This window comes from Miscanthus floridulus, chromosome 3 (assembly GCF_019320115.1).
Source record: "Miscanthus floridulus cultivar M001 chromosome 3, ASM1932011v1, whole genome shotgun sequence".
Taxonomy (NCBI): domain Eukaryota; kingdom Viridiplantae; phylum Streptophyta; class Magnoliopsida; order Poales; family Poaceae; genus Miscanthus; species Miscanthus floridulus.
In genome coordinates, this window is record NC_089582.1 from 143,989,904 (window position 1) to 144,010,657 (window position 20,754).

Sequence of the window (20,754 nt, forward strand, 5' to 3'; positions counted from 1 at the left end):
GGCTTTGTGTCACCTCGCCTCGGTGTCTCTTCCTCTTCTCGGCGCTGGCCGACATCTGCACCCTCCTTCCCCTCTCCTTCCCCTCTTCTTGATGCTGATGATGTTCAAAGGCAGCATGGGCCCATGTGGGTGCGTGAAACGGTGGGTGCGTGAAACGGTGCGGCTGTCCTCAGTCCGGACGCTAGCAAGCCCGATTCTTATTCCTCTCTTCTCCGCTGGCACTTGGCCCCACCCGTTAGATTAACCGTATTGACTTGCAAAAGGGAGGAAGCGTTGGATGAGCTTTTCTATTTTCGGACGTGCGATGCCTCATGGATGGTCTAGATCAAGCGCTCCTACTGATGCGGTGACTCCGTGAATAGTAGGAACCCGCGCCCTTCCTCTTTTCCCTCCCGAAACAACCGCCGCCGCCGCCGCCGCCATCTAAGGTCTCCAGCCCTGCCCGTGCTCGCCGGCGCCGCCGACCTCATCCTGATCCGAGTGCCGCATCCAACGGCTCCCGGATCACACTACTCCATAGCCTCCGCTTTCCATCGAGCTCAGGCGGTAGCGTTTCTCGCGGGCGCCTGAGCTCGACTTCTTCCCCCTTCTTCTCCACCTGTGCCACGCCGCCGGTCAACCTCCCGCGCCTCCTCGTCTCTGCTCCCAGCTTTTGAGCCTGATCAAAGCGGTATACCCAGCCGTGCATGACTGCATTGGTTCGGCTCGCTGGAAGAGCAGCTTCTTGGAGCAGGTGAGTCGAGTCGTCCCCGGTCCCTCCCTCCAGATGCCTTTCCCAACCCAGAATATGTGCGCGTAATAATCAAATCGTTGGGGGTGACGGTGCTTCCAATCTCTGCTGCAGGGTTGGCACAGCGGCGGCGGCGGCGGCAGCACCCTCTCCTCTGGGCCTGCTCGCGCAGCGCCGGAGGGCGTTCCAGGGCGTGAGAATGGAGACGGCGGGCAGCAAGGGCGGCCGTGGTGCTCTGGTGGTCCTGGAAGGCCTGGACCGGAGCGGGAAATCGTCGCAGTGTGCCCGGCTGCTGTCGTTTCTCAAAGGCAAAGGCTACGACGCCGAAGGGTGGAGGTTCCCTGACAGGGCCACCAGTGTCGGGCAGATGATCTCTGCCTACCTCGCGAACGAGTCGCAGCTTGATGATAGGACGATTCATTTGCTCTTCAGCGCCAATCGCTGGGAGAAAAGGTAGGTGTGCTCTTCTCACCACGTAACTTAACTATTTTGTCGATCCGAGGCATTCTTGGCACACTGTAAGCGCAGATTAACTGTGAATCTGTTAATTTGCCAGAGCTTTGATGGAAAGCAAGCTACTCAGCGGAACTACTCTCATTGTAGACCGCTATTCTTATTCAGGCGTGGCGTTCTCAGCTGCTAAAGGGCTTGACATTGAGTGGTGCAAGGTGAGCTGTGTGCCATTCGGATGAGTCATGACTTGCTCTCTTTCATGTCAATAGCTGCAAGCAAAGAAGTGACGCCTATTTTATCCTATTTTTCAGGCTCCAGAAAATGGGCTTATTGCTCCAGACCTTGTAATATATCTTGATGTACAGCCAGAGGTATTCTATTTGTACACACTTAGCCTATGGTGTTCCAACATTACATGTGTTTTAGTTTTCTTTTGATGTTTGTTATATGCTTATGGTGTGCTTGATGCATTTGACTTCTGTTCCATTGCTTACACATTTTAGGTGATGATGGCCACTGTTTGGCCTTAACCCAATTAATATGGTCTGACAATAATTTCTGTTTTGGAACACTAAAAGCGGTCCACTTTGATTCTAAAGTATTTATCGTAAGGCAGAAATCAAAGAATACATGTTGTTCAGCAAATTTCTTTGCCCACACGTCTATAATGCTAAATGATGTCTGTACTGTTAAGTTGTTGTTTGATGTTACCTGTCACCTAGGCTGCGTTCACCTAAATAGTATACATGGATTATCCTCCTGCTTCATAATGGTCAATGTGAATCTATTGTTACAGAAAGCGGCTGAAAGAGGAGGCTATGGAGGTGAGCGATATGAAAAGATAGAGTTCCAAAAGAAAGTTGCAGAGCATTACCATTCGCTCCGTGATTCGACATGGAAGGTAACTCCGTTTCTGCAAGAATCTCCAAGATGAGGTCCTTGTATTTGCTTTGCCTCTTGTGCCAATGACTCAGGTTTTGGCATGTGGCAACTCAAGGGTCTGGAATTGCAAGTGAAACAGATTTAATACCTATATTGTTCAGTTTGCAGTGATATTCGTGAAATGTCAGAGCTAATATTTTTGTGCAGAAAATAGAAGCTCCTAACAGAGAAGAAATTCATAGCGTGTGCACTACTTGATTATTTACTGTGTGCAAACTAGAAATCTACACATAACAACAACATAACAACATAGCCTTTCAGTTCCAAGCAAGTTGGGGTAGGCTAGAGTTGAAACCCACCAAGAGCCCCAAGTCACGGTTCAGGCACTTCAATAGTTGCTTTCCAAATACTCCTATTCAAACATAGATCTCTAGGTATATTCCAAGCTTTCAAATCTCTTTTTATTACCACCCCCATGTCAATTTCGGTCTTCCTCTACCTCTCCTCATATTATTAGCTTGGCTTAGGACTCCACAATGCACTGGTGCCTCTGAAGGTCTCCTTTGGACATGGCCAAACCACCTCAACCGATGTTGGGCAAGCTTTTCTTCAATTGGTGCTACCTCTAGGCGATCACGTATATCATCGTTCCGAACTCGGCCCATTCTTTTGTGACCGCAAATCCATCGCAACATACGCATTTCTATAGCACTTAGTTGTTGAACATGTCGAATCTTTGTAGGCCAACATTCTGCTCCATACAACATAGCCGGTCTAATCGCCGTTCTATAGAACTTGCCTTTTAGCTTTTATGGTACCCTCTTGTCACAGAGAATGCTAGAAGCTTGTCATCACTTGATCCACCCTACTTTGATTCTATGGCTAACGTCCGCATCAATATCACCATCCCTCTGTAGCATCGATCCCAGATACCGAAAGTTATCCTTCTTAGACACTACTTGACCTTCCAAACTCACATCTCCCTCCTCATGTACAACTCCGCCAAAGTCGCATCTCATGTATTCGGTTTTAGCTCTGTTCAATCTAAAACCTTTAGACTCAAGGGTCTGTCGTCATAACTCTAGTTTCCTATTTACTCCCGCCTGGCTTTCGTCCACTAACACTACATCATCAGCGAACAACATACACCAAGGGATATCCCCTTGTATGTTCTTGGTAACCTCGTCCATTACTAAGGCAAAGAGATACGGGCTTAAGGCTGACCCTTGATGAAGTCCAATTTTAATCGGGAAGTAATCTGTGTTACTATCGTTTATTCGAACACTAGTCACAACATTGTTGTACATGTCCTTGATGAGGGTCACGTACTTTGATGGGACTTTATGTTTTTTCAAAGACCACCATATAACATTTCTTGGTATCTTGTCATAAGCCTTCTCCAAGTCAATGAAAACAAAGTGGAGGTCTTTCTTCTGCTCTCTAAACTGCTCCATAACATGTCTTATTAAGAAGATTGCTTCTGTGGTTGACCTTCCGGGCATGAAACCAAATTGGTTTGTTGATATCTGCGTCGTTCCTCGCAGGCGCTACTCGATGACTCTCTCCCATAACTTCATAGTGTGGCTCATCAACTTAATTCCCCGATAATTAGTACAACTTTGGATATATCCCTTGTTCTTGTAGATTGGCACAAATATGCTTCTTCTCCACTCCTCAGGCATCTTGTTCGATCGAAAGATATTGTTGAACGTCTTGGTTAGCCATACTATAGCTATATCCTCGAGACATCTCCACACCTTGATTGGGATACCATCAGAGCCCATCGAAACTAGAAATCTACAACATAGAAGAAATTTGTAGTGTGTTTAGTACTTGTGATTTTTTATTTTTGATAGTGCTCCAGACCACAGATGTGCTTCTTTTGTTACTGAATCTGAAGGACAACTCATTTTGTTTCTGATGAAGGCGGTCGATGGTTCCCTTCTCATGGAGACTGTTGAAGAAAAACTGAGAGATTTAGCTACGAGCTGCATTCAGGAGTGCCGAGGGAACCCGCTTACCAATCTGGCCTGGTGAAGTGCCGCAATCGCACAAAGTAATGGCGCTCACAGGCTAATACATCGTCTTGTGTGATCTACCGTGGTTGGGATGGAATTAGGCATCTGGAAGCACTTGCCTTGCCATTTGCTCTATCAGTATCCCTTGCGCAACATATTTCTAATTTCAACGTGTGTTCAGAGAAATTTCATAGTTTTTTCTTCCTGAAGTTAGTCTGTCTGCCAGTGTCTTGATTTTGTGTAACGTGAAACATGTGAGACTACAGAACACTTAAATTTCTATGTTTCATGTATCTGCAAATGCTGGGAAAAGGGATGTATAACAGTAGCACTTGAAATTTGGACTTTCCGAGCAAATGAATTCAGAGCAAAGGTTTACTTCCTAGGCTATTGCTCAATCAGGAAGCGTACACGTCCATGATATTCATGTATCTGCAAATGCTGCCGGGGTGAACAAACATTGGCAAAGGCATGAAAAACAGTAACACTTGAAATTTGGACTCTCCAAACAAATGAATTCAAAGCAAGACTTACTTCCTAGGCTATTTCTCAATCGGGAGCATACACGTCCATGCTAAGTATCTGCAAATGCTGCTGGGGTGAACAAACATTGGAAAGGGCACTTTTCACTCATATAGCACGAGCTTCAATAACGCAAGTCTACGACTCAGAAACCAAAGATACACCACGAACATATCAGAGGGTTATGTTGTGCTACTGATAACTCAAGTTGTACTAGTTTGCAGAGGCAATACTTTGAGACCCACAGCAGCCGGGCCTCCTGTTGACTGCATTAGCGCAAAGATTTTAGCTTGAGGTAATTGAGTAAGTGCAAAGTTTCAGGGGCTACAAAATAGGTATACCTTGTCAAGGTCAGGGTGTGTAAGTGCAACATGATCATTGCAGGCTATGCGATTGCCCAAGGGCAGATAACCTCTCATCAATACGCTGAACCACCACTTGATCAGGCAAGCAGTTCCTCAGATGCTGAAGCTCTACAAGAGGTCAAAAGCACAGGGAGGACATAAGTACAGATAATTCGTGGCAAACTGGGATATATCACAACCTATACAACCCAGCTGACAGGATAGTTGCCGCCTATCCTCACCATTTTCTTTGTCACTTAGATAAGGTAGAGACAAACAGATATACATTTGAAAGAACAAAACTAGAATTCTAGTCATTGCAGATTTGCAAGCAGCAGCATGGCCTAGCACATGCATCAGTTACCAAGCTGGAGCCATTATAACTCCCTAACAGTAGAATATAAAAGGCCCAAAAAATTTCCATGGAAACTAGCTAAGTGCAGGTAAACAATATAAATCTGAGCGTTTACAAAAAAAGAAAAAGAAAAAGCAAACGAGGCAGCATATTTGTGCCACATACTAAGTGGTTTATACACTTGTTTGAGAAATCTAATGATACTTATTAATCGTTATGTATTAAAATCATCTTGAAGGTGAATGCTGATAGAAAACTAGCATTTCCTAGCACATGCATTTTTATTTTAAAAAAAATGTGCCATAAACTTGAGAAATAAATAAAACATGGACGGAAGTGAACAATGCAAAATGGAAATAACCAGATGATTTTAATACATGTGAAAACACCTGGGTAATATGTTATCAGATTCCTAATAACCAGATCTAACAAACAATCACAGCATAACAACAGATCTAACAAACAATCACAGCATAACAACAGATCTAACAAACAATCACAGCATAAAGCTAATGCTTACCTTGGTCGGTTGCAGTATGTGGCAATAGAAGTCCATTCTTGTTTCCTAGGCAAACAAATTGAAAAGGTGAAAACGAGGAGAGAATAAACCAGATAGCAAAACAAAGTTTCAGATATTTGTCGACCCATTATTCTGGTGCCACCAATAGAGGTCATGGCCACAGGAATGGCATCTGCAAGCTCAGCCTCAAAGGCACTAGAAAACATTGAAAGAACACACTGTTAGAGTTAGCATTTCGTCTACTTCCACCCAAGGAGCCCAATAACTGTAACGTCAAGTCAAAAAGAAATATATAGCACTAACCTGTAGAAGTTCTCTGATCCTCCAATCGCTACCAGACAGTAAGCATTTGTCAGCTTGGAGAAAACACCAACTTCACAGTTGTTCTCAAACTGAATACCTGAAAGAGTTTGCATGCCACAAGTTGCACATAAGGAAATGAAAACGAGATTTCATGAGCAGCAGGGTGAAAGGTTAGCCACAAATATTTAGACTAATAAAAGAACTGTGTCTTTTTTCCCGTTGGTGGAAAAAAAAGAGAAAAGAGCATTTATAAAACCATGAACAGAACAGTTCTTATGCTAGCACTAGTGGCGGAACCAGGGGGTTAGCAGGGGTCGTCCCCTTTTTTTAAGTACCCTGTAGATATTTCAATTACATAACACAAAAAAGTTATCATTTCACCCATTTTTTATGATAATATTGTGATTTTTCATTATGAATACTAAATGCATATGTAAAAACACTGAAAAACTATTGAGATATACACTTGATGTATAAATTTATCACACTTATGAGGTGTCACTATGTTGTCCGGCCCCCCTTAATCAAAAGTCCCGGTTCCGTCACTGACTAGCATATCTAACTATTGCAATTTGTCGAAGAACTCCTTTACCTTAACCCAGAGTTGTTTGTTTGATAACCCCTCGAAGACACTCGCCATGCTGCTTGTCAAGAGGAGGAAGACAACTGGCGTGTTAGATCAAGAACACCACTCTATCTATAGTCCGTGAGGCCAAACGGGGAGCATGACGACCAAGGTCAGTGGTGGAGCTAAGGGGGTCATGCCCCCTAACATTTCAAAACAAAAATTTTACTAGTATGACTTTATAATTTTTTTTTATATTAAGAGGCAAAATATAGAAAATTCTTGTCATATATACCTATTAATATCTTCTAGATAATAAAATCATACAAAATACAACTAGATAATAAAATATTCCCTATGAGCATCTCCGAAATATTGAGTCGGTACTCAAGATTTATAAAGTCACCCTAGACGTCTTCCATCAACGGGCATGTCGCTTACTACCGAAAGAATAGCGCCTTAGATCCTAGGATATATAAGAAAATGCGAGCACACATCAAGTCAATGAATTAATCTGGACGGTGACCATGAGAAACCTAACTAGTTGATTGCACTCAGTTTTTACATGATGACTCTTTTTGGCCGGCACCCTAAGTATAATTCCTGGCTCCACCCCTGACCATGGTTTGGTTTGATTGAGGAGATTTCCATTCTTGACTGCGGTAGTTGAATGGCCGGTGCACAAATGGTTGAAGATTATGGATGGGGTTGTAGCACTGATGAATGTGCGCAAAATAGAAACTCCTGGCTGCCTCTGTTCACTGTCATGCCACAAAAACAAAAGCAAACGAGGCAGCATATCACAACCTATATATACAACCCAGCAGGGGCCGTGCACCCCACACATAGTGAAATGTTTTTAATACCCTGTACATATTTCAGTTGCACATCACAAAAAGTTATCATTTCACCCAATTTTCATGATAATATTGTGATTTTCCATTATGAATACTAAATGCATATGTAAAAACATTGAAAAAGCTACTGAGGTATACACTCGATGTATATATTTATTACACTTATGAGGTGCTATTATATTGTCCGGCCCCCCTTAATCAATAGTTCTGGTTCCGCCACTGCCTTAGCACATCCAACTACTGCAATATCATTATGATATTGTTGAAACACTGAATGTAGAAACTACACTCTAGACTTACCGCTGCGTAGTGGCTAAAGCACAGAGCAAAACTAGAAGCAACCCATATATATCATCCAACTCTAGAGTCCAAAATACAGATTATAGCTAAGGCAAAAATATCGCCTAATCAAGAGTGCAAACTTTAGACCTAAAATTCATATCCTGTCTCCGATATGCTGCATAGATTATAGCTAAGAAATCTATTGATCATCTATCATCGACGATAGTAACTCGCCATAACGACCTTAAAACTAAGATTAGAGAACCGCCATGCCAACACCAACGGGGTACCAAAGCGCCTACGCACAAAACTCGCGGCGAGAAATAGGACAAGGAGGAACTAAAATAAAATCCAAAAAAACATACGGGTCGCCATGGTCAACTACAAGCGCGCACCTCCCGCAGATCAAACTCCACGCGGTGGAGTAGTGGGCTGGCTGGCCTCTTTGGGCATGACGGGCCAGCGCCAGACTGCGCCTCGCGCTCACCACATTAGCGCTAGGGCCTTGTGCGTCGCTCACCCACCGCATGAAAATTTTTCTACAACTCATGTAAGGAAAAAATCCACATTATCTCTCTTAATTTTCGCGAAAGTCAGTTTTTCCTTTCTGAACTCCAAAATCGGGCAAAATACATCCCCTCAACTTTTAAAACCGTTCATCTTATCTCTCAGGCCCTGTTATAAGCAGTTTTAAAGGCGGTTTTGTCTTTTTCTTTTATATTTATTTTGGCTGAATCTTTGAAAAATCATAGTAAATCACAGAAAAACTATAAAATAGAAAATCTAATTTTGTTGAACTCCACATCAGTAGATCTACACAGTGAACATATAATATGGTATGCTTTAGTACAAAATTTTTGTTGTGGCTTTATATCTATACATTTTTATAATTAATTAGAATAATTCATAGTTGCAGTTTCTATGGTTCATTGTGATGAAATTTTTATGGTGGGCTAATTATTGTATGATTGAACTGTAGTAAAAATTTCATACTAATTGGATCATGTATGACTTAGTTATAGATTTATTTATATTTAACAAGCATAAACCTAAATAAAATCAATAACTAAGTTATACGCGATCCAATAAGTATGAAATTTTTACTATAGTTTAAACATACAATAATTAGCCCATCATAAAATTTCACCATAATTGGACCATAGAAACTACAACTATGAATTATTCTATTTAATTATAGAAAAGCATAGATCTAAAGTTACAGCAAAAAATTTGTACTAAAGCATACTATATTATTTATTTATTGTGTAGATCTACTCATGTGGAGTCCAACAAAATTAAATTTTCAATTTTATGATTTTTCTGTAATTTACTATAATTTTTCAAAGATTCAGCCAAAGTAAATAAAAAAGAAAAAGATAAAACCGCCTTTAAAATTGCTTATAACCGGGCCAGGGAGGTAAGATGAACAGTTTTAAAAGGTGAAGGGGGTTTTTTGCCTAATTTTGAAGTTCAGGGAGGAAAACGGACTTTCACGAAAATTAAGGAAAGTAATGCGAACTTTTTCCAGCATGTAATGATTAGTTCACCATAAAAATTTCATCATAATTGGACTAGATAAACTGCAACTGTCAATTAATTATAGAAAAACACAGATTTAAAATTACAGCACAAACTTTATTCTAAAGCATACCATATCATATGTTCACTGTGTAGATCTACTGATATAGAGTCCAACACAATTAGATTTTCCATTTTATGATTTTTCTGTGATTTACTATAATTTTTTTAAGATTCAGTCAAAATAAACATAAAAGAAAAAAAGAAAAAACACCCAGAGAAACAACCATAGAGGTCAAGTGATCGATTATGAGAGATGAGGGGGAAATTATTTCTAGTTTTAGAGTTGATGGAGGAAAAGCTAACTTTCGTGATAGTTGAGTGAGGCAAAATAGATTTTTTTCTCTAGAATGCAGCTCCGTTCTTTTCTGGACTTCATCTCCCAACTTGTTTTCTGTATATATATTTATTTGCCTTGGCTAACATAGCTAAAATATTGATACACAATGATTCACAGACCACAGTTCAATTGGTTTGGTTTATTTCTTGTGCGGTGGCTCATGGTTAATTTTTTTTATGTATTGTTTCAAATAAGTTATTTTGGTTTTCTATTAATAATATGACAATTTAAAAGACGTTGCTGCTTTTATATGCTCTGTGTTATTATAACCATCCTTTAGTAACACTGGTCCGTGTTAAAACGAGCCTTGCATCTGGTCCACTTCAATATCTCGTGAAAAAATTGAGCCTTCCTAATATTCCTTTTTTGAGAGGATTCCTAGCACTCATTTTGCATTCTATAATTTACTTTTTAAGTTTTTTTATGCTGCAACAGGGTTAAAGATTAGATTGCAAAATACTTTTGTAAGCTAGAATAGTCACACTTTATCAACCTTAAATAAATTTGGCTAAGCAATGTGTTTATCATCTATAAGGCACAAAGAAAGTAGAGGTAAACAAGAACAAAAGAAGGCCTGACATGATAGGTGTAACACCCTAAAATTTTACACTTTTGAAAATAGAGTTAAAATACTGGTTATCGGTTTTTGTGCTCATGAAATATAGGAAAAGTAATATTTTTTTTAAAATTAAAATTCATCATAGGAGTAGCAACATGCGGGATTGTGCATTCATGCTGGTTGCATTTGGTGTTTATGAGTGCAAATGGTTTTGAAATATGATAGAACGATGTTTCTTTCTCTCCGGAAAATTTTCCGACCTTTTCTGGAATTAAATTCCCTTTTCCTTGGGCTTAATATTTTTCCTTAATATTTGCAACAATCTTTTCGTGAGCTCTAAAAACTTTATTTGGGTTCATTATGTTCAAAAGTGTATTTGAGAATTTTCCTAGAATTTTTGGAGCCATCGGAGTATTTTTCGTGGGCTAAAAATCAATTCTGGATTTTTCTGGAATTATTTTAATCCCGGAATTAATTAAATCCGAAAATAATAAAATATCTTGTTTTTCCACCGACCTCAAAACCCTACACTATATATATGCCGACGTAGCCTTCGACGCGAGGATTCCAGAAGTACAGCCCGTTTTTCGAGCCGCCACTCGTAGCCCCGCAAATCGGACGCCGAAGTTCTCCACAGCTAGGTTTCCGGTGAACCTTCGGCGAGCTTTTCCGGCCACCTCGGACGTCTCCGGCGAAAACCGTCACCACCACGAGGTAGATCTCGTCGTTATCTACACCGTCACGCTTTTCGTTTTGCGAATCCATCACCGGTTGACCGCGTTCCCTTTCTTCTTTCTCTCTTCCGATCAGTTTTCCGGCGAACTCCATGGCTGCTCGTTCGGTTCTCGAGCTTCCGGCCGACTCGGCCTTGGCCGCGCCTCCCAGCGTCCCGGCCCCGTTCCCACGCCGCCGCCCCTGGCCGTGGCCCCACGCCGCCCTGTCCCGCGCCCCTGCTCGCGAGCACAGCCAGGCAGCCGCCGCCGCCTACTACGGCCGCCTGGGCGCCATCCCGTGCGGCCCCTGCTCGGCCCTGCGGGCGGGACTGCGCCTCCGCCGGCCGGCCAGCAAGCCCCAGCCGAGGCCCCTCTCTCCCCGCCCAGCGCATGAGCAGCAGCATGCCATCTTCATGGCCAGAACCACGTACGTTCTGTACGTGCTGAACCAAGGTAGAAGACGATTTATTTACGATTTTGCCATCCGTTATTTATTCCCTGCAGTTTAATCGTTTTAATCCCGTTTCAGTCCGTTCCAGTTGCGTTAGTTTCGTGTCGTCGAGATCTACGCAGTAGCGTTATTAGTTTTCAGATCACATGTTTATTAATTTATTTTATTAAAATATTAATTATGTCTATAATTAATTAATCGCTGATTAATTAAAGTCGATTTAGGTTTTTGATTTCTATTCGATTGCACGAGTTTTATCGCAGTGTGTGATACATGTTAGTAGCGATGTTTAACATGTCTTACGTCTTGGAAATTTATAAGTTAAATGTTAATCTGATTAACCTACAATCAATTAGTTTTCTAACTTAAAAGCAATGTATATATATATATATATATATATATATATATATATATATATATATATATATATATATATATATATATATGTTACACTTCAGTATTTAATAAATGATATTCATATGATTAATTATTAATATAAATGTATTCCTAAATTATAGTTTGATTAGTTTAAACACACCTTGCTGGTTAGAGGTCTGCGAGTTGGGTATAGGACAGCCTCTGTCCTGTTGAGCCTAGCTTTGGAAGCTGCCTTTTACTTTATTTTTGGAAGGGGGGTTCCTATATCTGATGACCCTGCGGCCCTGGCCGGTTAGACGAGCTCTTGGGTGGCTTTATATGGTTCTCTGTGTTTTGGGCCTAGCTAACCCGGGCATATGAGAATCATGACTCACAGTGAAAGTGTACACCCCTGCGCAGAGTTAACAAACTGGTATACTAGCCATGCTCACGGATACGAGCGGCCTTGGAACACTTACATAAGGGATGATGACTTTTACTTGTTAAGATGATCATTTATGTTAATTGTTTAAGATATTGATTATTCATGTTCATTGATCATGTGGTTATGGAATACACTACCTTGTTGTTATATTTGCTGAGTTCGACATGGACTCACCCTTGCAATTTTCCCCACACCTCAGGCTGGATATCAGTTTGCTAGAGTCTAAAGGAGTTAGGCTTGTGATCAACCAGTCAGTTGGATCCAGTGGAGTGAAGTCTGCACCCGAAGATTAGAGTTGTCTATCCATTGATAGCTTTCTAAGGTTATCTCTTTTGCTAAGTTCGCTATATATTAAGCATTACGAATTGATACTGCCCCTTCATTTGTAGCTATATGTGAGATTTGACTTCCAAGGCTCACATATGGTGTGCATTCGGCTTTGTCCTTAAAACCGGGTGTTACAAGTGGTATCAGAGCAATGCTGACTGTAGGACGCAAGCCTAGTAGAAACTGGTCGTTCTAAGGTTTATAAGTTACAACAAAAATCCTTGTTCTATAAACCTTGATATTTTCTTCCCTACTACATTCTTACCCTTGATATTGGTCCCCTCCTTGATGCTTCTTTAAAAGCTTTTTGTTCCCATCTACTCCTTGCCTTGATATGCTTTTAGAATCTTGTCTTACCACCTTCTCGCGCAATTTGAAGTTAAGCTATAGGATCTTTACCCATAATATGAAGAAGACGATAGTATCGCAAGTTTAAGTCAATGATTGAATTGTGCACCTTAATTGCTTGTTGGCTTGTCATTATGATTATGTTTTGTTTTGAATCTTTGGAATGAGTGCAATGATTTTATGGGATTTTCCACAAATTCATTTAGTTTATAGGCATAAGACATAAGGATTAATGAATAGATAGTTGGGTTTTGGTTTTCTCCTGTTTTCCTATCCTATCCTTCTGGAGCAACCTGTCATCTTTGGTTTATATCTCTGGTTTCAAGCAATCAAAAATCATGGTAAACTTTTAGAGAATACTAGACTTCAACATGTTCCTCTGACCTCAAGAATCACCCTGAGCTATTATGGTCATGAAGTTATGAAAATCATAAAAGGATGTATCTGTGCTGTCAGAAATCTGGAGCAGTCTGTGGTCTTCTGGTCAGAACACAATTTTGGCTCATGCAAAGTCTATGAAATTTTTCTAGGAACAACTAGACTTATGTACCTTTCATATGCCTCTGGAATCACCCCCATAGCTAATATATTTTGGGAGATATAAACATCACAAGCCGAAGTTTCTGTGCAGTCTGTAATCTGGGACAGTTTCTGTTGTGTGCTGTTTTTGACCAACTTAACTGCCGAATCTGGAAAAGTGTTCTAAAATAAAGTTGTAGAATATTTCATAAGCTTTCCAACGGTATAAAGTACAACTTCATTGGATTTACATAACAGAAGTTATACTAGTTTTACTACGCTGCTGTTTTTAAGCTCGCGAGGAACTGCAGGTTCTGGTTTTTGCCAATGCACATGAGTCACTTTGGGATAATAGGACGACATCATGATAACTATCTCATTTAGAAGAAGATGTAAGCTATTCTTTGGTACCCCTGGTTGATGTGTTCTTAAGGGGGGTAGCCAAGGCATAAAGGAATCACAAGATGGAGGTCTCATACAATCTAGAGCTTCACCTAGAAGTATCGGTTATTCCTACGGTTGAGGAATCACTATTAGACACAAGGATCTTTGTTCAAGATTGTTAACAGGTTGGATCATCTACAGGGAGCTCAAATTTTTTTGTCAGGACTGGTCTTCGCTTCAAGCTATCATCACTTAGGAGTTCAATCTTCAACTCAGGACAAGTTGGCACAGATGGCATACGAAAATATGATGATTGGACTCCTCTACAGTTGGTTCTTTGGCAACTTAAGTGAGTTTAGTTTGGATGGAGTTCTCTTTATGGTTGTGGGATGTCTCTAATGATAGAATTATACGGACAATCGCTCAAGAGAGATGTGTTGAGTTGGAACCCGCTTAAGTATGCAAGAGTGATTCAGAGTTCCTCGGAATGGTAAGATTCTATCACACGTTCATTAGAGGTATTATAGCGTTGAACATAAGAGCTTCTTTTATAAAGCGTTTGGCAAGGATATGGATGTGCTCTATGTAAGAAAAGCAGTGAATTATGCATCAAGTCAACTATGGAGGCTTGAGATGGACTATTTGACATATGAGATCTGGAGTTATCCATTGTGGAGCAAAGTGGTATTATCTACTTGGACATGAAGAGTGATATCTACGTGAACCGTAAGAATCTAAGGGACATTTTCAGTAAGTTGGTTTGGGATTGTGACATCAGTGTTGGGTTTAATTAACTAAATGTTTTTCGTTTAGAAGTATGTGTTATCTTTAGAAGAAATAAAAGCCGTTGCCAATGTCGTTAGCAAATTGGAAGAGCTATGCTAAGAAGATTGGACGACACCATGGATTAAGTTTTGTGTTTAAGAGTCACAACTCAACCTGAGCATATATATATAGTTAATATTGTTTTGAAGTTGGAATCTATTTTGGACCAAGAGAGAGTAATACATGAGGATCAATTGTAATATGGATGTATGAAGTAGTTGATTTAATATCTTGGACTGAAAAAAAAATCTAGCATGACATATTGAGCGTTATTGTGTTACATTTTGGAATTAGTGAGGAGAAGAGTTTGTCACCCAATGGAATCCAAAGAGGTCCTTATGAGGAGCATAAAGTGTGTTGGTGTGAGGAGTAAGATAGCACCTCGTGGAAATAGATCATTTATGGTTACTAAAAAGGAAAGGAGAAGAGGCCTAACAATTGGAAGAGTACCAGAGAGTTGGTTTGTGGATACTTGAGAGTTAATTAGAGGGCCTATCAACATCTTGGGATCAGCGAGTATGCTATTTGGAGTAAAAGTTAACAGGTGTGCAAAGTCCAGAGGAATCTTTGTCAAGAGGATGGAACTACTCGAGAAAGTGAAGAAGATCCAATGGCAGTGTGTATTCCAGTGTCTTGATCATCATCTTCCGAATCTCGAGGACGAGATTCATCTTAAGGGGGGTAGAATTGTAACACCCTAAAATTTTACACTTTTGAAAATAGAGTTAAAATACTGGTTATCGGTTTTTGTGCTCATGAAATATAGGAAAAGTAATATTTTTTTTAAAATTAAAATTCATCATAGGAGTAGCAACATGCGGGATTGTGCATTCATGCTGGTTGCATTTGGTGTTTATGAGTGCAAATGGTTTTGAAATATGATAGAACGATGTTTCTTTCTCTCCGGAAAATTTTCTGACCTTTTCTGGAATTAAATTCCCTTTTCCTTGGGCTTAATATTTTTCCTTAATATTTGCAACAATCTTTTCGTGAGCTCTAAAAACTTTATTTGGGTTCATTATATTCAAAAGTGTATTCGAGAATTTTCCTAGAATTTTTGGAGCCATCAGAGTATTTTTCGTGGGCTAAAAATCAATTCTGGATTTTTCTGGAATTATTTTAATCCCGAAATTAATTAAATCCGAAAATAATAAAATATCTTGTTTTTCCACCGACCTCAAAACCCTACACTATATATATGCCGACGTAGCCTTCGACGCGAGGATTCCAGAAGTACAGCCCGTTTTTCGAGCCGTCACTCGTAGCCCCGCAGATCGGACGCCGAAGTTCTCCACAGCTAGGTTTCCGGTGAACCTTCGGCGAGCTTTTCCGGCCACCTCGGACGTCTCCGGCGAAAACCGTCACCACCACGAGGTAGATCTCGTCGTTATCTACACCGTCACGCTTTTCGTTTTGCGAATCCATCACCGGTTGACCGCGTTCCCTTTCTTCTTTCTCTCTTCCGATCAGTTTTCCGGCGAACTCCATGGCTGCTCGTTCGGTTCTCGAGCTTCCGGCCGACTCGGCCTTGGCCGCGCCTCCCAGCGTCCCGGCCCCGTTCCCACGCCACCGCCCCTGGCCGTGGCCCCACGCCGCCCTGTCCCGCGCCCCTGCTCGCGAGCATAGCCAGGCAGCCGCCGCCGCCTACTACGGCCGCCTGGGCGCCATCCCGTGCGGCCCCTGCTCGGCCCTGCGGGCGGGACTGCGCCTCCGCCGGCCGGCCAGCAAGCCCCAGCCGAGGCCCCTCTCTCCCCGCCCAGCACATGAGCAGCAGCATGCCATCTTCATGGCCAGAACCACGTACGTTCTGTACGTGCTGAACCAAGGTAGAAGACGATTTATTTACGATTTTGCCATCCGCTATTTATTCCCTGCAGTTTAATCGTTTTAATCCCGTTTCAGTCCGTTCCAGTTGCGTTAGTTTCGTGTCGTCGAGATCTACGCAGTAGCGTTATTAGTTTTCAGATCACATGTTTATTAATTTATTTTATTAAAATATTAATTATGTCTATAATTAATTAATCGCTGATTAATTAAAGTCGATTTAGGTTTTTGATTTCTATTCGATTGCACGAGTTTTATCGCAGTGTGTGATACATGTTAGTAGCGATGTTTAACATGTCTTACGTCTTGGAAATTTATAAGTTAAATGTTAATCTGATTAACCTACAATCAATTAGTTTTCTAACTTAAAAGCAATGTATATATATATATATATATATATATATATATATATATATATATATATATATATATATATATATATATGTTACACTTCAGTATTTAATAAATGATATTCATATGATTAATTATTAATATAAATGTATTCCTAAATTATAGTTTGATTAGTTTAAACACACCTTGCATATATTAAACTTGTTAGATGCTCTCACGTGCATTTTACTTTTTCAAAGTTAAAGTTTATTTTGATTAAATAATACATGCACAGCCGCTCCTTAATACATTATTAATTATTCCATTGACAAATCCTAAACTGATGTAATGCTTACATCATTTTGGTTTTCCTTTTAAAAATAATAAATGCAAGGGCTTATACGTTCTATATATGTTTTGAATATATGCTCTCACTTGTTATTATATCTTTGTAAGTCAAAATTTAATTTGCATAAATGATATCAAAATAATTATAATTAAGATATGAATAGTTTATCTTAGTTTTCTAAATCTAATAACTCAAGTATAAAATAACTTAACTCAATTTTAGATATTCCCCTGAGATATCTTATACATGTTTTATGATCATTAAAATAGATAAAGCATATAATTTTCTTTCCAACGCAAATGCTTCGATAGATGTTTCTGTTTTACCGTAGCTCCGATTAGTGTGCCTTTCGCGTGTGTGTGATCGTAGCAATGCGTAGATTAGATTTCGAAATCTTTTCATTGATTGGTGTATTGTTCTAATCTAGTATGTTTGCTATGCATGCTTATTCGGATGCTTGTGTGGTGCTTTTCGGTCTTGTCCAGTCGGTGAGTTTTGCGTTGGTGATCTATAAGAAGTTGGAGATCAAAAAGAAGTTTACTGAAGGTTTTGGCTACAAGAAAAAGAAGATAAGAGCTTAAGGCAAGTATAGCTTGGGTTTTCTTTCTGTGACCATGATCTTGAAACTTGATTAATGAATATGCTATAAACATAAACAAAATGACTTTTTAGCAATATAAGGACTTGTCTTGTAACTGATTATCCAGGATTTAACATACAGCTGTGAGGGCTATATGGCTCTGGCTCTAGTCGTTTGAGAAACCCTTTTCTAGCTGGTTAGAGGTCTGCGAGTTGGGTATAGGACAGCCTCTGTCCTGTTGAGCCTAGCTTTGGAAGCGGCCTTTTACTTTATTTTTGGAAGGGGGTTCCTATATCTGATGACCCTGCGGCCCTGGCCGGTTAGACGAGCTCTTGGGTGGCTTTATATGGTTCTCTGTGTTTTGGGCCTAGCTAACCCGGGCATATGAGAATCATGACTCACAGTGAAAGTGTACACCCCTGCGCAGAGTTAACAAACTGGTATACTAGCCGTGCTCACGGATACGAGCGGCCTTGGAACACTTACATAAGGGATGATGACTTTTACTTGTTAAGATGATCATTTATGTTAATTGTTTAAGATATTGATTATTCATGTTCATTGATCATGTGGTTATGGAATACACTACCTTGTTGTTATATTTGCTGAGTTCGACATGGACTCACCCTTGCAATTTTCCCCACACCTCAGGCTGGATATCAGTTTGCTAGAGTCTAAAGGAGTTAGGCTTGTGATCAACCAGTCAGTTGGATCCAGTGGAGTGAAGTCTGCACCCAGAGATTAGAGTTGTCTATCCGTTGATAGCTTTCTAAGGTTATCTCTTTTGCTAAGTTCGCTATATATTAAGCATTACGAATTGATACTGCCCCTTCATTTGTAGCTATATGTGAGATTTGACTTACAGGGCTCACATATGGTGTGCATTCGGTTTTGTCCTTAAAACCGGGTGTTACAATAGGATAGGAGTATATATAGTCCAACCATAAAGACAATTATTTATTTAGAAAAAATATCATAAAAATAACAATAATGCATAATTAAGAAAACTAGAAATGTTGGCCCTCTTACATGAGACTAGTACGTTGTCCCTTGTAGAACAAATGATTTTCTTCACGTTTTTTACTTAACCCTTTGCAGTAGAATATTTTTTCATGGTTAGAAACTACTAAATGTTCTGCAACAACAACCAAGCCTTATAGTCCCAAACAAGTTAGGATAGGCTAGAGTTGAAACCCAACATGAGCCTTTAGTCACGGTTCAGGCAACTACACTAGAAAAATATTTTATTAAGAGAAAATAAATATTCTCATAGTAGAAAAAAATATTGGGGGTGTGACCCATTTGTCTTCCCGATCTCTTATGAAATAGGTAACTTGAAGTGAGAAACTTTCTAGACAAATGGCAAGTATGCATAAGACAAAATTACCGTACTTATAGATAATAATGCTGTAGATATAGATATTTTGCATGGAAAATATATAGGGAATAGAAACACGAGCGAGATTCTACATGGGATACTTTAGATCTAGATATTTTGTATAATGATAAATATTTAGGGAATAGATAAACATGAGGGACATTTTAAAAATATAGAAAAGTGTAGAAGATTGCCACCGTATGGCTATAAATACCAATAGATTCTATTCATTCCATACATATCAAGTCACAAGTGAGTTACCAAAAGTTATAAAAGTAATCGTCGTATATTTAGTGTGAAAATATTTCGTAGTTATTTTAGAGTTTGTAAGTGTACATGAGTTTTATTTAGTAGATGTTATAAGTTTGTTTATAATGTGTTAGTCATGATTATAAATAAAGTAAAAGGAAAATATTTTGCACACCCAACAATATTATATAATGTTGTCTGCCACTGTTCCTGAACGCAACTTTAGTAGACTACTAGTCGTGCTTTTCTCATAAATTTAATTAACTCCATGACCTATGCAATTACCATTTCAAATTTATCATTTTACCATCGTCATACCGAGGTTTGAATTTAACTTAATAAATACATTGATTTATAGTTTATATTTTCTTTCCAACTCCCTCCTAAAATATTTGCTTACACAATGTTATTGCCAATCTTACTCATGTCTTAAATATGTATCCTGATCCAATAGATTACCTAGGGTGATACTTCTCAGCTTCACCATTAGATAATTGGGTATCCTTCTCATTGATGCAGTCAGGTGAGGAAGCTTACATTGAGTTTTTTTCAAGATGCGTAACCTTTATATGAATGATGAGTTCCGTCTAACAGAATTAAGGTTACTTATACTTTGCTCCGTATCAAATGAGAGAAATTTATACTTCCATCATGTTTCTCAGATGCAAGAAGCTTTAGATGCTCTCCCTTAGTAATTTGAATGAGATGAGAATCAACGTATGCTCCAAAACTCTTACCTTACTCAAAATGTAGAACTACAATTAGTTCATATAACCCATTCTTCTGAGATGAGTTGCTTATGCAAATCATATAAAATATTACTTTGCTCGAATTATGGATTTGTAAATTTCGTGCACTACACTGAGCCATTGTCCTGAGCTGAGGTGAATTAACCAAGTAGAGCAAGATTTGGTGTTCTTGAGCTTGGGGCTAGGGTTTGTGGGTGACGTTTACTAGGGTGAATTACCCATGTCATAGAAAGGTTTGGTGTTCTTGAGCTTGGGTTAGGGTTTGTGGGTGATGTTTCATAGGGATGTGTGGTGATCATCTAGGGAGGTTTGGGTACGGTGGGGTGCTAGGGTTGTGCAACTTAAGGTTTGGCCCTTTATCTAGAGAGTAAAATTAGTGATAGGGAATTGAACCAAACTTGAATACGAGGAAAATTCATGTAGCTGAATCTTGGTAACTTAGCTTTGGTGGATAGGTGACTCTTGAGCCACCAAGACCATGCTAATGCCTTGCTTCTTCTTGCTTCCAAGTAGGAGAGATGAAATTGAAGGAATTTGAGATTTCTTGCATGAAACACAAATTTCCCAATTGGAGAAAGATCTATGAAATCCATGGGATAATTGGGTGAGAGGGAAATA

General features: G+C 39.8%; 1 protein-coding gene and 1 pseudogene across 1 annotated transcript; one reads left to right on the forward strand and one right to left on the reverse strand.

Moving 5' to 3' along the window:
• The first annotated feature begins 277 nt into the window (after positions 1 to 277).
• Positions 278 to 4,376, forward strand: LOC136547353 (thymidylate kinase-like). Its single transcript, XM_066539313.1, has 6 exons — positions 278 to 733; positions 845 to 1,183; positions 1,287 to 1,398; positions 1,495 to 1,554; positions 1,980 to 2,084; positions 3,992 to 4,376. The coding sequence occupies exons 1-6, from the start codon at positions 687 to 689 to the stop codon at positions 4,100 to 4,102; spliced, it is 774 nt and encodes a 257-aa protein (XP_066395410.1). The 5' UTR covers positions 278 to 686; the 3' UTR covers positions 4,103 to 4,376.
• A 432-nt stretch (positions 4,377 to 4,808) lies between these two features.
• Positions 4,809 to 8,206, reverse strand: LOC136544615 (eukaryotic translation initiation factor 6-2-like; annotated as a pseudogene).
• Positions 8,207 to 20,754: the final 12,548 nt, after the last annotated feature.